At 40.9% G+C, this 19,554-nt stretch overlaps 2 protein-coding genes across 2 annotated transcripts in view; one reads left to right on the top strand and one right to left on the bottom strand.

Moving 5' to 3' along the window:
- The window catches only part of GNAZ (G protein subunit alpha z), a 43,946-nt gene extending 38,302 nt beyond the window's left edge, over positions 1-5,644 (top strand). Inside the window, exon 3 of the mRNA XM_056859147.1 lies at positions 5,255-5,644. Coding sequence (XP_056715125.1) covers positions 5,255-5,599 — 345 coding nt within the window. The 3' untranslated portion in view covers positions 5,600-5,644. The remainder of the gene's footprint in view (positions 1-5,254) is intronic.
- The window catches only part of RSPH14 (radial spoke head 14 homolog), a 71,309-nt gene extending 51,755 nt beyond the window's left edge, over positions 1-19,554 (bottom strand). The window contains exons 1-3 of the mRNA XM_056859148.1: positions 19,307-19,554; positions 18,163-18,265; positions 17,028-17,146 (exon numbers count right to left, since the gene is read on the bottom strand). Coding sequence (XP_056715126.1) covers positions 17,028-17,146; positions 18,163-18,265; positions 19,307-19,505 — 421 coding nt within the window. The 5' untranslated portion in view covers positions 19,506-19,554. The remainder of the gene's footprint in view (positions 1-17,027; positions 17,147-18,162; positions 18,266-19,306) is intronic.

The raw sequence follows: 19,554 nt of genomic DNA, 5'->3' as shown, positions 1-19,554 counted from the left end.
GGGGATGGAACCCCTATGTTTCAGAGAAAGGAGAGTGCTTGGTGAACATGTGTGGGGCATTGTTCTAAGTGAGCACAGCCAGTGGAAGTCTAGAATGCCCCTCAAGACGGCTAGTTCAGATTCCAAAAGGGAGTATAAACAACCTGCTGGAATGGGCACCCTAAGAACAAGGTCGATGGCACAATCATACTGTTGGTGCAAAGGGAGGATATCAGGCTCCTTGGGGCTGGAAACATCCTCATAGTATTGATAGACTTGTGGCAGGTGAGCTAAGTCAGGAGCCTGCACTGAGGACACAAGGGATGTGGCGGGAACAGCACAATGTGTCTGGCAGTTCAGGGCTCCAGGAGATCATGGAATCTATGATCTATTGCTGGCTCCAGGAGATCATGGAATCATGCAGTGTGAACCAGGGCATCTCAAACACTGAAGGGAAGTGAGGAGAGGCCTCCAGGTTGAAGGAAAGTTTTGCCTGATGGCCTTGGATTCTTACTGTCAGGTGTGGTATCCTGGGTCACATTTCCAGACTTCAGTGGCCAGCCATCAGTGGCTTCCTCTGCAAGGTGAACTGGTTTAGGTTAGCTGGTATCTGGTGTTTCTGGGCAAAGTTAATGTCCATGATATGTCCATATAAACATCCCATCTGTTCCTTCATCTAAATCATTTCTAAATATGTTGAACAACACAGGGCCCAGGATAGATGCCTGAGGCACTCCACTTGTTACTCCTCTCCAAGAGGATGAGAAACCATTAACAAGCACTCTTTCAGCCCATTCCTGGGCTGTAGAAACTGTAGAGGAGGTGACGTGACCTCACCGCCAGCGGACGTGCCCTTTTATCATGGAATAAGAGGCACTTACACTGGCGGCGTGGGAAGTTGCGTCAGCACCTGGGCATTGCAGAGCTGCACGGTGCTCCTCTGACACCACAGCCTCTCTGGGACCTAAATCCAAGAAGATAAATGTGGCGCCGGCATGGGGGGCATTCCTGGGGTGTTCCCAGGGGTGGAGCTGACTGTAGTCAGCTTCCTAAGCCCCTCCAGCAACAGCGTTGCCCCCTCCCCATTTTTTATTTATTTGTTTTAAAGACCTTTTTTTAGCCTTGCAGTGGCCGGGAAACCTCTTTGGAGGTGCAGTGGTGGCGCCTCAGCCACACTGTTTCGCCGATGCAAGGCTTAGGAATGGATTGTTTGGACGTAATCTGTCACCAGTTACAGATCCACCCAACAGTAATATGATCCAAGCCACATTTTACCAACTTGTCAACAAGAATATTATGTGGAACCTTATCAAAAGCCTTACTGAAATCAAGATAAACTATGTCCGCAGCATTCTCCTGATCCAGAAAGGTAGTGACTTTCTCAAAAAAGAAGATGAGGTTAGGCTGACATGACTTGTTCTTGAGAAACCTGTGCTGGCTCTTAATAATCACGGAGCCTTCTGCCATTGCCGCAGAATGACAATGTCCCCTGAGGTCTTGGCCTCGGTCTGCATCCTGCCCAGCAGAGTTCTGGTGAATATTTCAGGGGTTGGTGGTGAGGCCTTCCTTGCAGGCTCTGGCAGGATAGCCTCTGGTGCTGCAGGACCATTGTCAGCAAGCGACTCGCCCTGATCCTGCTGGTCCTCCTCAGCTGGTGCCCTTGGCTCGTCAGGCTCTTCCTCTGTGAACTCTGAGATGCTGAGCTGGTCAGAGGGGGTCATGACAGGGTGCAGTTTTGCAGCCATTGTGGTAGCAGAGGGGGAAAAACCTTTTGTGGTGCTACTACCACCACTTCATAGACCTGACTGAGCTGTATAGTGTGTTCTGCTTGCTTCGGCATGGATCTTTCACCAATGGCATTCAAGTTGTCCCCCATTCTTTCCTAGGTTCCCTAAGTCACCAGGGTGCCGGAGCTTCCCTAGGAGGGGAGGGCGCTAGGGAGCAACAATCTCTGTTCCTTTTCCAAGCCTGAGATCCCAGGCGTGCACTGAGAATCCAGTCGAGACAATGCTTATGCCCTCAAAATTCCTCAGATCATTCTGGAAACCTACTGGATCTATTGGTCTCTAGAGGCGGACAGCCCTGACTGGTACCCTGACTCTGTGGAGAAGGAGTGCCACTACCAACTGAGCCTTAAGCAAATAATGATACAAGTAGAAAAAAATAAGTGACACAAAGGGAAACTTTGTTATGATAGTCCAGAGTTCTTCAGCTCTTGATAACAGCAGAAGAAAATATTAAAGGAAGTTTGTGAGAAAGACGCTGTCAAACTGCTGGGTTAATTTCAAGCTCTCTCTAGCTGGTAGGAATTTCTTTCAATGGGATGCTTTCTCAGAATATGATTCAGTCATAGAGCCATTAGTTAAGAGCATTTTCCCCAGCAAACATTAATCTGCAGGAGCATTATTAGCGTGGATGACATAGCTGAAAAGGGCATTTGGCACAGCTTAAGAATTCTTGAACTAATACTAGAACTGGTATACATGATCTTCAGCACAAGTATTGCTGGTCTGGAGACTTCTCTGTCTTCCATGAAAAGAATTAGCACAAACATTTTTGAAATTTGGAATTTTAAACTGCCTGAGCAGTGTTCACATCTGGTACCATGGACAGCTCCATGTGAACACTTGCTAGGAACACTAAAATCTAGATTGATGCTTCTCAATACTGGAGTGAATTCACTAAATGCTTAATAGCTTCTCATGCTGCTTGAAATATTATAAATTTTCTACACTGGAAAAAAAAGCATGAAAATTGTACTTAAATCAGCACATGTGATTATCAGAAAGAAATCTGTCGTATTTAAAAGGCCCCCAGTTCAGAGACACTAAACAGATATTTTGAAAATGACTGTTGCCTTCTTATCATTCAGAACTTGTCTAAAGTGGTCCATTTTCAGTGAAGACTTAGGTGTCCCTTTTAACTTGCCATTTTGCCAAATTATGCTCTCTCTTCTTAACATGTAAAACATATCATATTGGTGTCAGTGACTAAGAGGGCAGTATGGGGTTCTCAAGGGGACCTAATGCTATATAAGGGAAGACAAAAGATCAATTTAAAACTGTGTTATGTGGGTAGGAGCTTTTGTGAGTTCACTTCTTCAGATACAGCTAGAATGTGAGTCCATCTATCCTTGAGTAGAGAAGAGTGAATTAGACACCCAATGGCAATAGCATGTAAATGTCAAAAGCAAGTAAATAACATTAGCAGGCGTGATTGGATTAGGTGTGATATGCACAGGGTTAGCAGGCATGGAGAAATCAGCATTGGTAATGAGAGAGGAATCCCAGAACTGTTCGGTCCAGGAGAATGCATTGTCTTGAGCTTCATTATTAGTTGTAATACAGCAGTCTCTAATTCTAATCTCCCTTTGAAATCGCTTTGTAAAAGAATTGCTACTCTTAAATCAGCAAGTGAATGTCCTGGAAGGTTAAAATGTCCCCCCACTGGTTTTTGAATGTTGTGGTTTCTGATGTCAGACTTATGTCCATTTAATCTTTGTCGCAGGGACTGGCCAGTTTGTCTAACGTAGAGAGTAGAAGGGCATTGTTGGCATGTGATGCCATAAATCACATTAGAAGATGAACAGGAGTATGAAACTGAGATATCTTGTCTTCTAATGAGTATGAACCTGAGATGTGCTCATAGCAATATATCGTGGCTGGAATCCAAAGAGAATTTTTAGAGCATTTTCAGAAGCTTGGCCATGCCAAGTGTTTTTCATTTGAATGGCAGACCTTCCCTTCTGCCATATTACAGATATGCTTTTGAAACACCCCTCCAAGGATGCTATGTGGGGGCTGTTGATAAACACTTTGGGCATATGGAACAAAGTGATGTAGTTCCTTAGATCCAGGCTTAGATGAAAAAGTGTTGCCATACAGTACTGACATCATTACATCCTCTCAAGTAGGAAGTGAGAGTGTGCTAAGATAATAAACATTATTATTATGCGGCTCCCTAATGGGATCTAAATATTGATGCTGCATAATCAGAATAACCTTGGAAATTCATTCTTCTAAATATTGCGGCTTACAAATGAGAGGCACGCAAAGAAATGTTGAAAACTTGGGATATTCAGTCTAGGGAAGGGAATTATATGAAGGGGCAACAAGAAAAGTAATGTTCACATAAATAATTGCTACTAGGAAATGGGAAGAATTCATCCTTCTGGTAACAGGATAGTAAACTGCAAGAATTAGTTAAATGTTAAGCAGAACAAAACTGAAGTCCAGTAGCACCTTGAAGACCAATAAAATAGTCCAGGTGTAAGCTTTCATGAGTGAAAACGCACTTCATCAGATACAACAATGCAGGTATTTATAACAGGTATAAGTAAAAAAAATATTGGGCAGGTAGTTATAACAGCTACATTTAAGCAACAGATCAAACTACCAGTAGATAAATATCCTCACTGAATTTCTTTTTACTGGTTTTGGAATAATTTATCTATGTTCAAAGCAGATGCATAGATTTGGTATATATATTGAAGACAGTTCCGGTCGACATGTATAGTATTTTGCAGCAATGTTGTATTTTCTATAAAGACTAGTAATAAGCACTTTTCCTTCTGTTTAAAATTAGTAGAATTTTTTTGAAGGAAAATAAATCCTGGGATGTGATCTGAAGATGAAGTGTTTTAAATTTTGAATATTCACTATCAGTAATGATTTCTAAATCTAATTTACCTGAATTTGCCCAGTTGGTTTTCTTAATACAAGTGTGTACTAATGTGATTTTAGGAATACTCTTAGTTCCGTAAATGGTGTTTATACTAGAGAAAGAATCCAACTTATCTTGATTTGTGATTTGTATGGTAATTTTTTTAAAGAACTCATTTATAGTGCAGCTTTGATGAGAAACATATAAGACTTTAAGCAGGAGTCCAGTGGCAAGTTAAAGACCAATGGGATTTTATTCCAGCATAAGTTTTCATGGACCAGATAGTGCCCACTTGACTTGCATTTCACCCTGTATTTCCTACATAAAGCTCCTTGACCCTGGTGTTTGTTCGTCTTTTCATACTGCCCACACAGAAGGTCTTGCTAATGAGCACAGCAGATGAAGGTGGGCTCTAGTCTGTGAAAGTTTAAGCTAGAATAAAATATTTTTAAGTCTTTAAGATGCCACTGGACTCCTGTTTACTTTTGCTGCAACAGACTAACATAGCTATCCCTCTGGGACATAACATTTTGTTCACAGACGAGGTTTTGACTTATTCCATTCATTCTGTGTTGTGTCTGGAAGACTGTTGTTCTTTCTGTTCTTTCCACAGAGCCGAATGGCAGAGAGTCTTCGCCTTTTTGACTCCATTTGCAACAACAACTGGTTTATCAACACCTCCCTCATCCTTTTCCTGAATAAGAAGGATCTACTGGCAGAAAAAATTCGCCGCATCCCGCTAACAGTTTGTTTTCCTGAGTACAAAGGCCAAAATACTTATGAAGAGGCAGCTGTCTATATCCAACGGCAGTTTGAGGACTTGAATCGCAACAAGGAGACCAAGGAGATCTATTCACATTTCACTTGTGCTACTGATACCAGTAATATCCAGTTTGTTTTTGATGCGGTGACAGATGTCATCATCCAGAACAATCTCAAATACATTGGCCTTTGCTAGGGAGCCATGCAAACGAGTTTGGTTTCTCAAGGTGATGCAAAAAAGGCTAAAAACCTGTCCTTACAATGGAAATGCCAGGGCAGCATTTGGATGACCCTGTCATGGAAGGGAGAAATCTGAAGTACGTTCACAGATCCCTTCAGCTGCCTACACACATTTTTTTGCAAAAAAAATAAAAATCAATTAAATGTTTTGGAATGTGCAAGGCCTCCCTAAAATGGTGAGGTTTTAAACTGTATGGAAATGTTTTCACTACTATCACCACACCACTGGTTCATTCTGTGTGTTTAATTTATTTTTCCTAAGATGGTAGAGCTATCCTGTTCTGTGTAAGAGACAGATCATTGTCTTTGCTGTCCTAGAAAACATTTAATGTCAGGAAGATGCAGAGCTGGTTGAGTGGAAGAGAGGGCTTATGTTGTGGTTCTTTTCCTCCAAAGAGGCTAGAGAACTGACATACCTGAAAATACTGATCCTTAACCACATCCACATCAGTAGATGCATATAGACACGGATCATGTATACAAAAGAAAACCACTTGTAGCGAATACCAAGTCCATACTAAGTACACATGTTGTCTTTGCATCATAGTTAATCGTGAATGTTCTGCCTATTGGAGGAATTGATAGTGCAGAAGAGTTCTGTGAGTTCCTATCCAACCTGTAGCCCTTTTTGCTGTTTAGACCTTCAAAATATCCAGCAAAAAAAGATACATGAATGGAATTAATAAGTAAAGACTAGGCCAAATTGCGGACAGTGTTTCTTCTACCAGTGAGGAATTTTATACATCAAAAGTCTTCTTTTACATTCTTTTTTGCCAAATAATTGTGCTCTTTCACAAAAATGCTAAAAGTTTAATAAGTGGTTGGGTGTTCTTTTTTAAAAAAAAATACAGATATATAAAAAAGAAGACATTTTTGGGGGGGAAATATTGTTTTGTGTCTGGATTTTTGAGTGTGCCAATGGACAAATCTGTGCGGTTGCTCCAAGGAAATTCTGAGAAGTACGGCAACATTTACAACAGCCTTTCCAAAAACAGGAGCCAATGAAACTGTACAATATAGCCTTTTCTTTTCTTTTTTGGTGTTTTTTATTTTTAAACAATGTGCTGTAATTACTAGGTGAACAGATGAGTGATATGAACAATACCTACATGTCTTGATATTTAAATTTTTAAAATTAAAAATGCAGTTAGTGAAATTAAATAAGTTGAAGCAATGCATTCTTCAGCTTCCTTTCATCCTGTATACAAATAATACTGGATGGTGTATTATTCTAGCAAATTTTCAAGCAAGTTTGAATGCCCAAGAAACTCAGTGTGGTATAACTAGACACTCTCACACAGACACATGGCCATTGGTTATGATACTCTCCTCTTCTTCCTCTGATCCCATGCAAAAGGTGTCTTACAGAATTCAGAACTAAGTGTGTAAATAAATGTTCAAGAATTGTAAAGCACATAAATGTGTTCACACTTTCTGTCACATACACACATAGCAAGAATTCAGGGAGAATCTTCTCCCTCCCTGTTTCCCACTTGTGTAAAGATTAGTGTGAATTCTCAGCCAAGGGCTCGAAGAAAAATATAGAGGAAACAATGAATGAAAATGCAGTTACAGGCTGTTCACTTCAAGGAAATAAATAATCTGAATGATCCCAACTAGTTCATGGTGTGCTCATTGTTGTAGATCTTATGATTCAAAATTCCACGAGTCGTTTCCCTCTTCTTTATTTGCTGTAGATTGGAACTCTTATGAAATGAAATCCATTTTAGTTTACACGTATGGCAGTCTGGCTATATAGTTCTAGTGATTCTTTACTGTGTCACAGATACAATATGATATTGTGTGAATTGGGAGTGCAGCTTTGTTCAGAAAGAGCTGCAAAGGCTGAGGGTTGAAGGATGCCCTTGAGAATGCTATGTGGGAGAAACTTTCCCAGTATCATATTGCCTAGCTCCAGGGGGCACCGATCACAAGCCTGGTTTGTTAGAGCAATCTTTAAATAGACAGCCACTTTTCTTGGAAATGCTTGTATCAGTGAGAATTCTTACTTGTGAATACTGTTGAATGTAAGGCTGCAGATTTAGGAACCAACATTTAAAAGGCGATTATAAAGTCCAAGGCTTTAAAAGGCCAAGTAACCAGTAAAATGCCTAACAAACTGATCCCATACAGAACTATTTAGTGAATGCCCCTATCTGATCTAACCTTACAGTTCTTCCTAGCTGTGGAGGGTGCAGCAGAAGAACGGGGTCACTTTTAAGTCTCTTTATCTGACATCCCATGGACTGGTGCCATCTTGTGCCATTAGAGGGTAAAAGCAAACAGCTGGAAGGGTAGACTGGCAAAGCTACTATAGACTGTAAGCTAATTTTCTTGGCCCTATTAGCCTCTGACCTTAGTGGGACATATTTCAAGTAAATGTGCTTAGAAAATTTGATTGACTGAGAATTCCAAATCGTACTGTAAGATTCTTCTCAAGTATGAAGATTTATGGCAATTCAGACCCCCTGGCTGAAATCAAAGAAATCTGACTGCAGATTGCAGGTGGGAGTGGTCAACTGCTGGAAGTTTTTATCCCCAGTTTTTATCCAAACTAAAAACACAGAATCTTGAGCTTGGATAAAGATTTTAAAGGTAAATACTCCAGTGTCATTTGTGATTGCAGTAACCAACACTGTGCTTCAAAGCTTTCCTTCTTCATAAATTAAAAGCAGCAGGTTACTTCCTCGGGACCCATCTACCTTAACGTCTAACCCTGTAGTAAAGGTGCACTGGCTACAGGCAGCAATTAAGGAATCCTGGGAAAGGACCAGAGCTTTGACAGGCACTGGTGGAAGCTGTGAGTGATGTGGACCGCCAGGCTGTAATCAGGCATGTGAACCCAGGAACTCTCTTTCTGCAAACAAACTGTGCAATAAACCACAGCCATAATGGTCTTCCTTGTGGCTGCCTTTTATTGGAGAGGCTGGAAAATTATGGAATGCCTGGGTGGATAAGCAGCCCCTTGCCCTACAGGCTTGACAGGCACCATAAAGGCTAGCAGGCTTATTATGGCATAAGAAATCTCACAGACAAGAGCTCACTTCATTAGATGCTTGAAGTGTTATCCTCAGCTACCAGATTAATATCTAGCAATGGGTATAGATGGGGAAAATGGATAACTTTGGGGTCAATGGAATGCAGACAGTGCAGTGTATGCCATTTTTATAGAAATCTCAACTGTATATGAGCAAAGCACAGAAACTATTCACAACAGCAGTAATAGATATTGATAACACATTCTTCTTAAACTAATTCAGCTACTTTAACACCTGTAGTGTAAGTGATAGGAATTCATTGTCCTGGCTGAGCCTTAATTGGATAGTGTCAAGTTTCCCAATGAATCCTAATTCTTTACTTTCACACTGAAGTTTATTTCTATGCAGGAACCATCAAGAACACATGTAACTTTCCCTAATAATATTAGGCAGATCTGGCTGTATTTTCTACATGTATAGAACTGTGTACAGAAACCCAATTTCATAAACTACAGCTTGTGCAACCTGTAACAGTAAAATTAAAGCAGGAAAAAGCACCATTTCACCAAAAAGCAGACAAAGGTGCCAAGTATTCCTTTTTAATTAACACAGTTGGCATTATCTGATGGCAAGGTACTACTCTGTATTTTAGTTACTTGCCTAAACCCAGAGGTCTTCTGAGTTCAATGGGGCTTACTCCCCAGTAAAAGTGCAAAGGAGTGCCATTCCAGATTAGCCCATTTTGTTCTTCCTTATCTTGGTATGTCTTTGATGTGCTTTCTACATACTTCCTTCCCCTGGAACTGCAACCTCTTTTTATTTCTTTAAATTAGTGCTGAAATATCTTGATACATTTGATAAAGTTTGCCGAAAAAAGTGTGGGGTATGAAAGTGAAATATATTGAAATTGGACTGTGCTGCTTTTACTAAAAGAAAACAGCAGGCAAGAGCTAGTTGTTATTTTTAAATTAAAAGGCCTTTGACAACAGTGGAGAACCAGGATTTTGTATCCAACCTCTCCTCCATAGAGTTCAAGGGAACAAATGTACATGGAAAGTTCCCAGGTGATCTTCCTTCCTGCAACTCACCATGCTTAACTTCAGAAAGGTTACCGTACTAGATAAAGTGTCCTCTGAACATGCACAGGAAGAAGAATGTTATGAGACTTCTGACCAAACCAGCTTTTAAAAAGCTTATACTTTAATGAAAGATAAGTCCACCAAAAGGCATGACGTGAATAACACATTCTCCTGCATTCTTGTTTTGTATAAACCAAAGAAAAAGAATAACTGGGTGTTAATTTTATGTGTTTTTTTCCTTAACCTATTGTGCCTTTTTATGATTTTAACAATTTCTGCTTCTCTAACTTCCTCTGACATCCTTGAATCAAAAACCCTTCTACTTTCAAAGAATAAATTATGCAATTAACTTGGTATCCATTTCTTCAGTCTTCTGGTTCACCAATTATACCATATACTAACACTGGAAGTGTAAAAATGCATATGAAAATCCTCCATCCAAGTAGACCTGGCATGCCCAACATAGTTGTGTCACCTGCCGAAATGAACAAAAGGTTCTCTGGTCTGTTTCACATTTGGCACCCTATGCAGCAGTATGGGGTGCAAAAAAACACAATTGATTTTACTGAAGTTTCATGAATAGTATCAAAATTCTATGATAAATTAGCCATGAAAAGCCATGCAATTTCAGAAAGCTATACTGTAAGGCAGGACTGGTAAACGGCTCCCAAAAACCATGCAGCCCAAGCGTTTAAAACTTTTCTTGTTCTTAACAACGTGATGATGAAATACTGGGCAAAGTATAGGGAATTTCTGGGTTCTGCAGCATTGGGGAGAGTATCTTCACACAGTAAGGCCCCCTGTCCTTAAAGAAAAAGAGCAGGGGTTGTTGGAATGACTCACTGCCTCCCCCACCCCCGCTGCCACTAATAGGAGTTCCACAAGTACATTTCCCTTATCTCACAGTGCTGCATATTGCTGGCAGTAGGGCACGGTATGCAGGTGCTATCCCTGGGATTGCAGGGACCATGACAGGCGTTCTGTTCACTTGCTTCCGTGCAGGTGACACCTAGGAGCCAAAAAGCAGGATAACCTGAGAGGTTCTCATACCTACTCATTTCTGGGAGTTGCTAAATGGAAATGCAAATGGCCCTTTGCAAATAGCCCCTTTGCTACCGAAAATATAACAAAAGGTGTGTGTGTGATGGGCACTGGTATCGCATATCCTCTTAAGTCCATTTCTCTCTCACATGACCCTTTTGGTAGCTGAGGGGAGGGTGAGTCCTTTGCAAACTTAAAACATTCTGTGGATAGTGGAATTGGGCTCTGGGAACATGTACCAGAAGGGCCCAAATCCTCCTCCCCAAAGCATTAATGGCAAAAGGATTGTTATCAATTCCATAGGTTTGAAATATTTTTTTCAAATTTGGCTGTAGCAGATACCACTATGAAATTAGTAATAAACCAAACAATATACCTATATTACCTCTGGAAAAGATAATTATAGACTAGGTTGCATAACTTGATATTGTTTCTCTCTTGCTCTTTTTAATTGGCACTCAGTATGTTTGATTAATTAATTAAAATAATGATGATGGTTTACTGTAGGTACTGTAGGTATTACTACACATATTGCCGTTAACCATATACTTGGGGTGTGAAGCCAACCAACTCCCCACTCCAGCTGTCTCTCATGCAAAGGTCCCTGATGATGTCACGTTGATAAAAGTTTGAACATGGACACATTTTACATGCTTATCTCAAGCTTGCAAACAGTCACCTGCCTGGTTGCCTGTACCAGGTAAGAATTTCTTCCAGGTGACGAAGAAGAGAAGCTTTTGTAAATTGAGAGAGTTTGGGAATTTGCTTCATATTAACTAGCAAAGGAGAACCAGAACATTCCTTGTTTACATTAGGAGTGAGCTGTTCCTTATACAGAAATTTTAAAAAGCAATTTTATATTCTGCCACCACCAAGAGACAATTGTGCTTTTTCTACTGCATTAGAAACATTTTCTAAATACATTATGATTAGCCATTTTACAGGGTCATTTTTAGAACTTTACAAAAAAATAAAAAATACCAACAAACCTGCCCTAAACAACTTACAACCTTAATGTAGAACCAGGGTGAAGGGATCCCAGAGGGAAGAATAGTAAACTTGAGATAATAGGAACATGCAACAAAAATAGAATCAAAGAAGGGGTTATCATATCATACCTACTCAAATGTGTAGCCTTACATACACAATAACTCCTTCAACAGCCCCATAAAATATACAAGTATCATTGCCCCTTTGATTCAGATAGGGAGGATACTTTGTGGCTTGCCAGTAGACCACAGAGTACGCCAAAATTCAAACCAGAGACTTCTTGCTCATAGCTAGTGATCTTAACCATCTTGCTAACAGCAATTCAACAAAAACAACAGAAGTTCAGATAAATCAGATAATGTTAAGGGAAACAAACAAAAGATAAAAGTAAAGTTCTAAACTGAGGTCCACCACAGACCTGCTGCACCAGCAAATCACAGACCAACAGACCCATCACAGGGCACTTCTATACTACAAACTTGCAAATACCAGTTTAATTATCATAGCTTCCCCTGAAGAATCCTGGGAAATGCAGATTAGTGAAGATATCAAGAATTAGATGTCTATCCCCGGCCCTTCTCCAAAACTAGGGTCCCCTAAGACCACTGTGCCTTGTCTGTCGGATATTACAAACCATGAATATCGTAAGGCTTTTATGCTCCTTCGATATAATGCTCTTCCCTCTAAGTTTCTCGAAGGGATATATAATAAAAGGCCAATGGATGCACGAAAATGTATATGTAACCAGGACGCATTAGAATCTACTGAACACGTCCTATTTGAGTGGACGTTATATGATCATATACGATCAGGCCCTCTGATTCCCTTGTTAGTGGATTGACCCAAACCTCTCAGAATACATCGTCTAGAGCTCCTTTTGTCAGACACAATACCAAATTTATCTGTTAGCATGGATAGATTTGCCTGGCTGACAACTAAAATAAGACAAAATCACTTAAGGCTTTAGAATAACCAATCTATGATTAGAATCTCTACTGTTTTATGTATAATTTGGAGGATTTTATCCCTTTATTCCAGTTTTTAATCTCCACTACATCTTTATCTTTTGTATGATTAGTTCATAACTATTTATGTATATATTTAATTACAATTTTGGGGGATATTTGATGGTCTATAACTACAAATAAAGTCTGTTGTTGTTGTTGGGTCCCCTAAGAAGGAACAAATATTAAAGAAGTAGTCAGAGCTGGTTCACTGCCCAAGCAACTCATGCTTGCTTCAGGCACCAAACTGGTGGAAGGCAGCAATGTGGAAGAAGGTGACAGGTATGGCTTGCACCTGTTGTCATCTCCTGGACCTGTGCAGCCTCTGGAGCCCATCTTGGACACACTATTTGAGAGGTTATGTGGGGCGGGAAATGTTTTGGCCCTGTCTGTATTGCAGATATGTTCTTAAAGTTTTGGGGGTGACAGGACAAAGCAATCCAGTCCAATACCCTGTCCAAACGCACATTTTACTATCTCTTAGAATCATAGAGTTGGAAGGGACCACCAGGCTCATCTAGTCCAACCCCCTGCACAATGCAGGAATTTCACAACTACCTCCCCCCCACACACCCAGCAACCCCTAATCCATGTCCAGAAGATGCCCAAGATGCCCTCCCTCTCATCATCTGCCTAAGGTCACAGAATCAGCATTGCTGAGAGATGGCCATCTAGCCTCTGCTTAAAAACCTCCAGGGAAGGAGAGCTTACCACCTCCTGAGGAAGCCTGTTCCACTGAGGAACCGCTGTAACTGTTAGAAAATTCTTCCTAATGTCTAAATGGAAACTCTTTTGATTTAATTTTAACCCGCTGGTTCTGGTCCGACCTTCTGGGGCAACAGAAAACAACTCGGCACCATCCTCTATATGACAGCCCTTCAAGTACTTGATGATGGTTATCATATCCCCTCTCAGTCTTCTCCTCTTCAGGCTAAATCTACCCGGCTCCTTCAACCTTTCCTCATAGGATTTGGTCTCCAGACCCCCTCACCATCTTTGTTACCTTCCTCTGGACACGTTCCAGCTTGTCTACATCTTTCTTAAATTGTGGTGCCCAAAACTGAACTCAATACTCTAGGTGAGGTCTAACCAGAGCAGAGTAAAGCGATGCCATCACTGCATGTGATCTGGACGCTATACTCTTCTTGACTTTCCTTCTTCCACACACAGATCAACTTACTCAATTCAGACATATGTGAGCCACAAATGCTGAAGCATACCTGAAAATAAATAAGCTGTATGTCTCAAGCTAGAAAGTCAAACTGCAAGTTGAAGATTGCATTTAGCTGATTTGGCCTCGGTGAAAACTTTTCCTGACATTAACAAGACAATTAATTATATCCTGAGAAGACTGAAGTGCCTGGGATACTCAACATTACATGTACATTGCAAAAACCTTTCATCAGCACACGTTTTAGGATCAAAGTGCCCATTACATAAATTTAAACTTTCCTTTTATTCCCTTAGAAGCTCACTGAATTACAATCCTGAGCAGCAGAAAAATTTCATGTTCTTCATTTTTTGAACACAAGGGACTGAGACAATTTTTTGCTACTGCCAAAGTAATCTTAGGATCATTATCTCTAAGCAAATAAAACAGAGATTCCTAAGTGTAGGGAGATGCCTTGTCCTTAATAAATGGCTTAATATAGTAATCCCAAATATTCTAAAAAAAAAAAAAGCATTCAAGCAGAACATGAAATGATGTGTCAATCTAAAAGGCCACAAGGGCAAATTCCATCAGAATAAGGCGTATTCAAAAATCTTCCTTGTAAAACCATAGAAGGTAAAATATTTAATCTTGCAACAAGAAAAGCTCTACAGTAGTTCGGGGTAGTTAAATAATACATATAAGGAGGTAAAGATCTTGAGAAATACCGAAAGACAAGGGTGAACAAACTCACCGAGTCAACTCCCACAATCAATTCCTACAAGTCACCTTTTAATAAGAGTAGTTGTCATACCAACCACTGCCAGTTTCTGATCAATGGCTTTCATACAAACCTATCTTAAAGTGTCCTGTTTCAAGGCAGCTAATAAACTATCCTCAGGGAAACAAACAATTTTAATCTCAGATTAAAGGCATAAAGCCATGCTCTTGGTTCCAAGGATATTTGACCAAATTCTGCTTGTAGTACAACATTTGAGGAGCCCCGTGGCACAGAGTGTTAAGCTGCAGTACTGCAGTCAAAAGCTCTGCTCACGACCTGAGTTTGATCCCAACGGAAGTCGGTTTCAGATAGCCGGCTCAAGGTTGACTCAGCCTTCCATCCTTCCGAGGTCGGTCAAATGAGTACCCAGCTTGCTGGGGGTAAAGGGGAGATGACTGGGGAAGGCACTGGCAAACCACCCCGCAAACAAAGTCTGCCTTTAATCCAAATAGCGAGGCCCTTTGCAGACCAACTTTAGTGTGGGACAAAATGAGGCATCATCTGTATAGAGCAAAACTGGAACACTACCCTGCTAATTTTGGTGGGTGGCAGCAGTCATCAAAATGTGATGCTTAATCGTTTAAATATAAATGAAACAAAAAAGGGGGTTGGTAAACACCCCTGTTTTGCCCCCTTTTCCAAGATGAATTAGTTTGTTAAATGTCCTTCATACCCACAATGCACTTGAGCAGTTGAACCCAAATATAACCATTGTATAAGCCCTAAAAGCCAAGTAGCGTGGCTAAGTTTACTCCACAATTTGGAGCAATTTATAGAATCAAAGGCTCCTTTGAGGTAAATGAAGTCCACATTTAACTGCCTCCCCTTAACAGATGAGTATTTATCAGCCAAGCGGTAGAGGACAAAACAATGGTCAAACAATGGTGGTTCCTTCCCAGCTCCTTAATTAGAGTGGCTGGATGCTCAGAAAGAATTCTGTTTTGCAGATGTCCTTTGTCAGCAAAACTAAACCTACAAATTGATGAAGCAAAATATTTGCTGTTCACAGAATGCGGGAATTCCTCCCTCTGAAGTCACTGTTGTCCCATCCCCTTTTTAGAGGAACAAAGCAAACGTAAAAAGCAGAACCAAAAATTCTATGTCTCTGAGTGAGCATTCCTGCCACTGGATTGTGATGGGCACTTGGCTCAGCCCCTGTGCCTCGCAACCTGATTGGTTCTGTCAGCCAAATCCATCACAGCCCCACCGACTCACCACAACACCCCTGGGAATGCAGTGGCACAGTTGCTGGGCATGTTGATGTGGTTGTGGCTGCTAAAAGCAAAAAAAAACCCAGACTTTTTTTCTGCCGCCACTGCATAACAAAACTTTACAGCAGGGGCCTCCAACCTTTTTGAGCCTGCAGGCACATTTGGAATTCTGACACGGAATGGTGGACACAGCAACAAAATGGCTGCCACAGGAGGAGGAGTGAGCCACAAAATGATTGCTGCAGCTTAACTTCAGTAACACAGTGTAGATCCTTGTGCTGTGGTGGCAGCGGCTGCCAAAGCAACATTTTAAAAAAACTACACAGCCAATAAAATCTCCAATAGTCAATCAGAAGCCTTGCTGAGCAAAAAGCCCTACCTGGCCCCACCCACTTCCTAAAAACACTTGGTGGGCACCAGAAAAGGTGTCAGATGGTGTCATGGTGCCCACAGGTACCATGTTAGAGACCCCTGCCCTACAGGGAGTGGACTAGTGGTGTCATAATTAGGCTGCAGCCAGCCACCGTGGCGCATATGCACCTCAGGATTGCTCGGCCATTATGGTAAAAACTGGGGCCAGAACTGTAGCCTACCATCGTGGATCAACTTTTCATAGCTTGTTAGGAGTTAAATCAGCGTCCTTAGCCCCTTGATGAGACACATAACTTCCATGATAGGTACTTCAGGCCAAGAGCCACTAAATCAAGATAGATGATACTCAAAGATGAACTAGGTACATTGACATCAGAGAATATCTCCTTAAAATAATTTCCCCATATCTAGAGAGCAATCCAAAAGGGAATTGTTTAATTTGGGCTAATAGCAGAGTAAGTGATGAACCAGAAGGCCTTATTATCATTATTATTACTAGCTGAAATAAGGTATCCCCATTCCTTCTCAGGCCTAAACAGATCAAAAACAGCGGACAGATTATCAAACCAAGCAGAAGCTGTCTGACTGCAAAACCTCCTTAACTAAGGTGTTGCAAAAGATAGTACCCATTATTGTTCAAGGGTTGACGCTAGATTTGAACTCTTATTATTGACCAGTAGTAAAATTAAAGCAATCAATGGTCCTTGCTAACAAATACTGTGATTTTTAATCTGTCATACCTGTAGTCAATTCTGACATTAGTTTTAATCTGTCATACCTGTAGTCAATTCTGACATTAGTTTCAATGTATAGTGCATGTTCCACCGACAGATGTCAACCGGATCATCCAAAAGTTGTGCTACGGCAGGAATGATTCTATTTTTTATAAAATTGTACCTAAAATCAGAAAGAACAAATTTAAGTAACTAAAGTAATCAATCACATTTTTGTTCCATCATTCTTCCAAGATGCTAACAGTAATGTACATGGTTCTCCTCCTCCTTCATTTTATCCTCACAAAACCACTGCAAGGTAGGCTAAGCAAAGGAGTGACCCACTCAAAACTCTCTAGTGAGCTCCCTACTATTTGTCTTATTAGCAAAGTACTGATCTCATCCAAAGTATGTGCATCACATCTGTTTATTTATGACTTGGACAGACTTTCTCACATCTCTGGACTTGATAACCTCTCGTTAGGGGAAGGGCCATAGCTCAGTGGTAGAGCATCTGCTTGGCATGCAGAAGGTCCCAGGTTCAATCCCCAGCATCTCCAGTTAAAGGGACTAGGCAAGTAAGGTGATGTGAAAGACCTCTGCCTGAGACCCTGGAGAGCCGCTGCCGGTCAGAGTAGACAATACTGACTTTGATGGGCCAAGGGTCTCATTCAGTATAAGGCAGCTTCATGTGTTACTGTGTTGTAGAAATGCAGAAAGCAAAGACTCATCTTTCTTTGGAAACTGAAACCAAACAGCATCCATAACCAAAGAGCTCAGCCCAGCTTTCCTCCACCTCCTTGGAGAAAGAGATGTTTCAAAAGAGCCTAGGAAGCATCTTGCATCTGCTGGTACACCTATTTAGAGGCAGTTGCCTGTGTTTGAAGGGGGACACTTGCATGAAACCGTCCAACATTTTCTGGAACCTCTCAGTATATTGTTGTTGGCTTTGCCCTGGGGCAACCATTTTGTAGTGGTTCCCATTACTTTTCCTCAAAATTCCAGAAGTGCCTGCAGTCTCAACATGGTTGTGGACCACCGCCCCCCCACGGCTCTAATCATTATAAAACACTGTCTCCCACACAACTAAACACTCATTTCTAGAACCTAGAAAAATTGTTGACAAATGTAACTGCATGAATCTTTAGGGAAATATCTATTCTGTAACTGTTCACATTAAACTTTGGACAAAATACCCACCTGCCAACATTATGTGTAGCCATTATATATAGAACCTCTGTTGTTTTTTCTCGCACAGTTGGATCTTCATCTAAAAGCAGCTTTTTCAAGTTATCTAGAAATCCTGAAAAACAGAATAAATAATCCTTCGTACGTTTGGTAGTTAAAACAGTAATTACAAAGCACTCGTCTTAAAAGCCTGTGAATATATGCATCATGCAGTCTATCCTTCCTTGAACACATTAACACATGAAGCTGCCTTATACTGAATCAGATCCTTGGTCCATCAAAGTCAGTATTGTCTACTCAGACCGGCAGAGTCTCTCCAGGGTCTTAGGCAGGGGTCTTTCACATCACCTACTTCCTTGCACACATCCGGAGTTCTGTACATGCCCTGGCACAAGTCCCTGAGCCTAAACTTTATAGGACTATAGTCATGCATAAATGGTCTATCTTCATTTGTTTTCAGGTTCTTTCCTTGAAACCTAACTAGAACTTGTTTTAACCTCTCATTATGTGCCTGGTTGCTTTCCTCACATGAAAATATAATTTATGTAACATCTGACACCATCAAGACTCCCAAATGTCTGTTAGCTCATCCTTTGGTACACCATGGAAGAGAAACCATTTGAGCTATTCAAGGTGACTGAGGACCTAACTGTGCATTGTACAAAGAAGTATTTTCTGTGGTCTGTCCTAAATTACACAGATGTCCACAAAACCACCAGTATCAAGGATATAAACACATAAGAAATTTTGCTGAATGTTATTAATTTAAATATTTATATCCTGCCTTTCCTTGTGGTTCAAGACATAGCTTATAAGTCATAGCTGAAACATTACAATTTAAAACTAGTAGAGTAAAAACCCCAATACCCAATAGCTATTGATGCAGTCTGGGAATTTGGGAATTTCCAGTCCTGCATTCACAGATAAAATTAAATTTGGTGCACGTCCACACACACCTGAACTCCACACACTTTCCAATTTTCAGAAGATGATTCTATAGTCTGATTTAAATGAGTTTTACATCCACATTTAGCAGGATTCAGAGATGTACCAACCACAATACAATTTGATCCAATGGAGTTTGTAAGACTATGGCAGTGCAAATGGTTAGGGTGGCGGTGTCAAAGTGACAGGTGTAGCACCAGTGATTTCTTACCTACATTTATTGCTTGGTATGCATTCTCTGGATCATGCACCATATCACACAGTGACATCAGCGCCCGCTGCCGAGTCAGCAGGTCAGGATCTTGCAATTCCTCGTTGAGTTTAGGAAGGGCCCTCCGGCCAAATGCAATAGGGGCTTTTGTGGGATCGATATCAGGAGGCAATTTGGATGAGATACGGGGATGTGTCATTGCAAATTCTTTTTACCCCTGCAATCAAACTCAAGACAGTAATCCTTTT

This window comes from Euleptes europaea, chromosome 13 (assembly GCF_029931775.1).
Source record: "Euleptes europaea isolate rEulEur1 chromosome 13, rEulEur1.hap1, whole genome shotgun sequence".
Taxonomy (NCBI): Eukaryota; Metazoa; Chordata; class Lepidosauria; order Squamata; family Sphaerodactylidae; genus Euleptes; species Euleptes europaea.
This window is presented reverse-complemented; position numbering and strand designations above follow the sequence as displayed.